At 43.5% G+C, this 6804-nt stretch overlaps 1 protein-coding gene across 4 annotated transcripts; it reads left to right on the plus strand.

Moving 5' to 3' along the window:
* The first annotated feature begins 2122 nt into the window (after positions 1 to 2122).
* On the plus strand, positions 2123 to 6293 carry LOC147898785 (receptor-like protein kinase FERONIA). 4 transcript variants are annotated; one of them, XM_087379875.1, is made up of 3 exons: positions 2123 to 2362; positions 2476 to 2564; positions 2671 to 6293. In XM_087379875.1, exon 3 carries the CDS (start codon positions 2809 to 2811, stop codon positions 5434 to 5436), a length of 2628 nt encoding a protein of 875 aa, XP_087236001.1. In that variant the 5' UTR covers positions 2123 to 2362; positions 2476 to 2564; positions 2671 to 2808; the 3' UTR covers positions 5437 to 6293. The 4 variants fall into 4 exon arrangements, with proteins under 4 accessions (XP_087236001.1, XP_087236000.1, XP_087236002.1 ...); XM_087379874.1 differs by having other exon boundaries at positions 2675 to 6293; XM_087379876.1 differs by having other exon boundaries at positions 2476 to 2556.
* The last annotated feature ends 511 nt before the right edge of the window (positions 6294 to 6804 follow it).

Consider the following 6804-nt stretch of genomic DNA (forward strand, 5'->3'; position numbering starts at 1 on the left):
AATTAAAGGAGTTCTTCATGGCCCCCCTATTGTTAAAGCTAATTCTATCACTATGGTGGAGAAGGGTAAAGAAGCATATGATGGATGGGAAATCTCTAAGAAATCCCTCAAAGGTGTCTCTTTAATATAAATTAAAAGGGGGGGGGGGGGGGAATCTCTCAAACATGAACAAGTTTTAGGTTTAAAAAATTATCTAACTCTGGTGGTTAAAGCTTCATCTTTCCCCCCCCTCCCCCCCCCTTTGATTTCACTCAGAGACGAAGAAATGCTACCCAATAAAGGCTCTAGGAAAAGGATGAATCAAAACTTTCACAGGTGCATCCTCAAGGAAAATAACACCCTTTCGCTAGTCATGCTAGTGTTGTTCTTGATAAAGTTAGAAGGATCAAAGAGATTGTTAAGACAACATGGAATAGGGAGAATTGCTTCCCCATCCTTCAAAATGAGATTGAGTGATGGTTGGCTTAAGAGGAAATAATCACCTACAATTACTTCATTTGATCCCTTGAAACTTCCATGGTCTTTGTTCAATAAATAAGCTAAAGGCTTGCTCTTTAGCTTTGAACTTTTAAAGCTAAGTATCTTTTGTTTACAAGATTATGCCAACTATCTTTTGTGTGCAAGAGATTAAGCTCAAAAGTTTTGAAAATGTCTGGTTAAAAGCAACCTTTCTGATGCTCTCAAAGAACTAAAGCATGAGAAGGTCCCTAAGGTTGATGGTCTTTCTAAGGGTTTTTTTGTGCATTTCTAAGATTTGCTTGAGATCCATTTTAGAGAAATGGTGAATGTTGAGTTTGAAAGAGGTACACTCTCTAACAAAGTCATCAAGTTCATTCCTAAAACTTTCAAATGCAATGTTTGTCAGATTGGAGACACCTCACCATGCTCACCATGGCAAACAAAATGATCATGGTGGCTAAAGTTGTGGATGTGAGGATCAAGTGGATCATCCCCAAGCTTGTAGGACCAGCATAGGATGGATTCATCTAAGGCAAGGATAAGATTTGAAAATGTTGCTCCCCTTGCTTTAGTAGTTGATTATGCTCTTAGCATGTCGGGGCAATGGTTGTTGTTGAATCTTGACCTAGACAAGGCTTATGGACAAGGTTAGATGGGACTTCATTGAATGGGTTGTTGTTGGCTATGGGATGCAGTGAGACACGCTTATTGATACTATTAAAGCTATTTTCTCAAATGCCACTACTGCAATGATGGTTAATGGCAATATTGTTGGTCATTTTGCTCAAAAAAGATTAAACAGACAAGGGTGTACCTTAGCCCCATTACTTCTCGCTCTTGAATAGAATCTCTTCTCTTTTCCTATTAGGAATAAGATTTCAAATTTGCAGTAGAGGGTATTAGACTGCCTTTTAGAAAGCAACAAACAATGCAACTGTTTCTTGATGAACTAGCAAAAGAGACGGTGATTCATGTTCCATTGTTAGGCATCATCAAAGTTTGTTCAGTTTTCAGCTCCATATGTAGCCTCCCCAAGTGTAATGTTGATTGGTTGGCTAGGAGGATAGACCTAATTGGCTTAAATATGGTTTCTTTTGGATACCTCTAAGGTTAGGTATTAGTCATCTAAGAGCTCTTGGGTGTAGATGTTTCTATATCCCAGCAATTCGATTGGTTTTACTCCAAAATTGAATAAAAGTTGGCCAAATGGGAAGGAAGACATGTAGGATGGAATGAAGGATTATTAGAGTAAGACAAGGAAGACGGTGGTGTAGAGACTGACTGTTCCTTTTGTTGCTTTATTACTTCTCTTTGGCCATTGGATTGATAAAGAAGCCATTTACAGGGGAAAAAAACTGTTGGTTGCGTGGTTTGAGCCATTGGAAGGAGTTGTTCGAGCCCGTGCAAGCAAGGGCCCCCTGCTTATCTCGACATTTATACATTTATTTGCAAGATATACACGCACATATATGTGTGTACACAAACACACAAACACAGTTATATGTATATGTATCCACAAAAATATAGAGATAATACGATTAAAAGATTCTTGTAAGTGGAAGGGAGGAGGTTTGACCGGGGGTTGGGTGGAAGCAACTAATGGTTAGGTAGACTGTCTAGTCGACATGATCTTCTTCCTCCCTCATTTCTTCATCCCCACAATTGCATTGCCTTCTTTCCTTTGATCCCCTTTCTCTTTCTTAATCCTTCTTCATTCCACCTCTTTTTCCTTGCAAAATCGCACCTTTTCTTGCCTATCACAGCTTCCTCTGCTTCCTCACCTCAGCAGCAGCTATGGCCGTCCCCGCCTCCCTTTGGGCTTGCTCCCTCCCTCTGCTCCTTCCCTGATCAAAGAAGCACGACTGCTGCACCGCTCGGCGCTCTTCGGTCTCATCGCCAGGAGGTACATCGATAGCAATTCCTTGCTCCGTTATGAAGCTCACTGATGTTTCAGCGAGAGCATCGGTGGAGAGCATAGCAGAATTTGGATCTGAGCTTTCTTTGTTTTGGCTTCAGTTGTGGGTAGATCGGGAGGCTTTCCATTCAATCTGATGCAGATTGGAAGCTCTGTCGTCCTATTTTAATGCGCACTTCAAGGTGAAAGGGTGAGCTCTGATCAGTAGCTCTCAAGGTTTTGATGAAGAGAATAATCGGAGCTTTCTTGTTTGCCATGCTCATATTCTTCGTTCCGTCTATGCTTGGTATCTGCAGACAGATGATGACCAGGAAGCGTAGGATGCACAGCATCAAAACGCAGCAAATTTGTCAAGCTTGCGGTCTTCCTCGGTGCAGATAGGACGGAGAAGATAAGCCGGCCGAGCGTTTTCGTTCATTTCGCCACAAATTCCAATGGCCGAGTTGTCGATGCTTGTTTTCTTGCTTTCTTTGCTTCCAAGCATCCTCTCCGTGCAAGCATACACTCCCAAAGATAATTATCTCATTGCCTGCGGGAGCTCTAGCTCCGGTAGCACCGACTCAGATGGGCGAGTATGGATTGGCGATGCCTCTGGCTCTGCCTCAAAGTATTTGCCGCCCAGCGTCCAATCTGTGGCCGCTTCGACAAGCTTGCAGGACCCCAATCTTCGTGGCACCGTTCCTTTCCTCAGCGCACGCTTCTTCACTGGCCCTGCCGCTTACTCTTTCCCTGTCACACGAGGGCGCCATTGGCTTCGTCTCTATTTCTACCCCTTCTCTTATCCAGGCTTCGATCCCAGCAATGCCATCGTCACTGTCCAGTTCGATTCTTACTCTCTCATCACCAATATGAGCATCGTCCACGAGGTTGAAGCCCTCAACCTTGCTTACATTCGGAAGGAATACTCCGTCAACGTGACATCGTCAACGTTTGTTGTCACCTTCATTCCAGGCAGTGCCAAGAACGCATTCGCTATGATAAATGGCATCGAGGTTGTGTCTATCCCCGATGATGTTTTTGCCGACACTCTCTTCAATGTAGATAGTCAGCTAGGCCTGTCAGTTGGCATCAGCACGATTGCTCTTGAGACGATGTACAGGCTAAACGTGGGAGGTCAAGCCGTAACCGCAGGGCAGGATGCTTTGTCTCGTGATTGGGGGACTGATATAGCCTACATACCCACATCAGCTTTCGGAGTTTCAGAGTCTACACAAAAGAACATATCGTATGGAACCTTGCAAAGCTACATAGCTCCGGAGATTGTCTACCAAACCGCAAGAACCATGACGAATTTCGACCTTGTGAATTTGAACTACAACCTCACTTGGAATTTTTCAGTTGATCCATCTTTCACGTACTACATCCGTCTCCATTTTTGTGACTTTGACTATGACTTAGTAAATCAGAGGGTGTTTGATATCTACGTCGATAGTGAGGTGGGGTTTACGTCATACGATGCTGTTGCTGCGGCCAATGATGGAAATGCGCCCAATGGTGTAAGCACCGCAACTATCAAGGATTTTTCTGCACTGCCTCAGACTGATCCTGGAAATACAAGTTACCTTGTTATCTCTTTGCACCCCGACGCTGCAACGAAATCAGAGAAATACAATTCCATATTGAACGGGTTGGAAATTTTTAAGATGAATGACAGCTCTGGAAACTTGCAAGGCCCACTCCCTGCTGTTGTTGATGTTCCGGGAGGGACTGTTCCCACAGCTGTTGCTTCTTCCCATTCAAAAAGTAAAGGGGCGATCATTGGAGGGGTAGCAGCTGCTGCTGTGGCTGCATTTGTACTTTTTGTGACAGGTTTCTGTTTATGTCGTCAAAAGAAGAAGATTGGCAGCCAATCACAAGCCTCGGTTCCTTTGGCCCTTCATGGAGGAAATTCCCAGTCAATTGCCAGTAAGGTCTCAACCAAGAGTGGTACTGGGAGCTACGCGTCCTCTGCGCCTTCTAATTTATGCCGCCATTTTACATTTGGAGAGATCTTGGAGATTACCAACAATTTTGATGAAGGCAGAGTTCTGGGAGTGGGAGGCTTCGGAAAAGTGTACGAAGGAGTGCTGGATGATAGAACTAAGGTTGCTGTGAAACGTGGAAATTCAAGCTCTGAACAAGGTCTAACAGAGTTTCAGACTGAGATAGAGATGCTCTCTAAGCTTCGCCATCGCCATCTTGTCTCCCTCATTGGTTTTTGTGAAGAACACTGTGAAATGATCCTTGTATACGACTACATGGCCAATGGCCCTCTCAGAGGTCACCTTTATGGAACTAACCTACCTCCTTTATCATGGAAGCAGAGGCTTGAGGTGTGTATTGGAGCAGCCCGAGGTCTCCACTATCTCCATACAGGGGCTACACTTGCTATTATACATAGAGACGTGAAAACCACTAATATACTCCTTGACGAGAATTTCGTGGCAAAAGTCTCAGATTTTGGGCTTTCCAAAACTGGTCCTACTCTAGATCACACACATGTGAGCACAGCTGTGAAAGGTAGTTTTGGTTATTTGGATCCCGAGTACTTTCGGAGGCAGCAGCTTACGGACAAGTCAGATGTGTATTCTTTTGGAGTGGTGTTGATTGAAGTTTTATGTGCCAGACCCGCCATTAACCCTGCTCTTCCCAGGGATCAAGTTAATATGGCTGAGTGGGCGATGCACTGGCAGAAGCGGGGAATGCTAGATCAGATAATCGATCCTTACCTTGTTGGCAGAATTGGCAGGGAGTCTCTTAAAAAGTTTGGCGAGACAGCAGAGAAGTGTCTCTTGGAGCGAGGCTCAGATAGGCCAGCGATGGGGGATGTTTTGTGGAACTTGGAGTACGCCCTACATCTTCACGAATCATCTGTCGAGAAAGACTGTGATGATAGCAATCCTCATATTATGGAGATACCTCTGCATATCTCTGAGGCAAGCCACCTTGATGACAGCTCTGAGAAAAGGGATGGTAGTGCAGAGAGTTATAGCACAAGGACTCATCGTTTGCTAAGTGAAGATTCTGATGATACTTCTATCAGTGCAGTCTTTTCGCAGTTGGTGAATCCTCAAGGAAGGTGATTTTAAATGCTCAGTACTTATTAGTCGTTCTCCAAGAAGCACCTTGTGCCTGATGGCATCCCCTGGTTGCAAGACTATGGCTCTTACAAGTGTAATTTTTGATGTGCAACCATTAAACTCCTAGTATTTCCATTCTCCGCATTTGATTTGAGAGGTACTGCAGCACCCTCTGTAATTTGCACTTTATTTGCTAAGAGAGTCCATGGACTATATAGTTTATCTCGAGTGAGAAACAGACCACCATGAAGCCACTGAAATTAAATGAGTCAGACTGCAACTCCAATTTCTGAAAGAGAGGTACTCTCTTAGCTCTCAAGTTTTACATGGATCTGCTCTGGTCTGAATGTCTATATTGGAAGCGATATAATCTTTGATCACTGGTGGTCTCTTCTTTGTGAATATCACATCCTTTCTATAGGGTGGATGTTTTCATGCTGTAATTTGAAGGCGAAGGTACTTAGTTGTGGCACGTACACTCACGTGCTCCGCCTCTCCTTACACACCCTTACACACATGCACTCACATACACACGTGCCCCTCTTTGCCCACTCATATATGCAACAGGGATCTTGTGGCTCATAAAGAAGAAACTGAGGTGACTGAAAGCATATTAGCTACTACTGCTGAGAGAGGTAACCTGTGAGCTTTAATTGTTGCATTACTCTGGTCTGTGTCTATATAGTGGAAGCAAAATCGGCTTCATTCTATTGATATGTATTGGTGGTCCTAATAACATCAGTCTTTCTATGAGTTTACTGTTTCTCCCACAATTTCGTGCTGTAATTTGATGGTGAAGGTACTTACTGCTGAGAGAGAGGACCCCCAACCCTCTGTGGATTGGCCATGGTTTTTTGCAAGCAAAATAGTCTTCATTCAGTTGACATGTATAGGTGGTCCTGCTTTGTAATACCATTAGTCTTTCTATATACTGACTGTTGTTTCCATAATTTCATGCTCTAAGAGATTTTATGCTGTAATTTGATGGCGAAGGTACTTTGTGCCGAGGGAGAGGGACCCTTACTCTCTGTTAATTGTTGGATTAGCCACGGTATATTGCAAGCAAAATAGTCTTCATTTAGTTGACATGTATTGGTGGTCCCTGCTTTGTAATAACATTAGTCTTTCCGATTGTTTTTTCCAAAATTTCATGCTGCAATATTATGCTAAAGGCAACTCTCTCTCTCTCTCTCACACACACACACACACACACACACACACGACTTTGAAAGTCTTCACGATCCTTACAAAGGTCTCAAATGATTTTACAACTGCACTCCACTTTTTCATAGCACCAGTAGTTATCTCCTTCCCAATAATCATAGCTAACATGTCATTATAAGCAACAGCACCAAATGTTATCTCCTTCTC

The sequence above is a fragment of the Dipteris shenzhenensis genome, chromosome 9 (genome assembly GCF_047967505.1).
Source record: "Dipteris shenzhenensis isolate YYH24624 ecotype China chromosome 9, Dip_SZ_1.0, whole genome shotgun sequence".
NCBI classification, from domain to species: Eukaryota; Viridiplantae; Streptophyta; class Polypodiopsida; order Gleicheniales; family Dipteridaceae; genus Dipteris; species Dipteris shenzhenensis.

What these genes read in the sequence shown, in the direction of transcription:
- LOC147898785 (XM_087379875.1), top strand. Translation starts at nt 2,809, where the DNA reads ATGGCCGAGTTGTCGATGCTTGTTTTCTTGCTTTCTTTGCTTCCAAGC.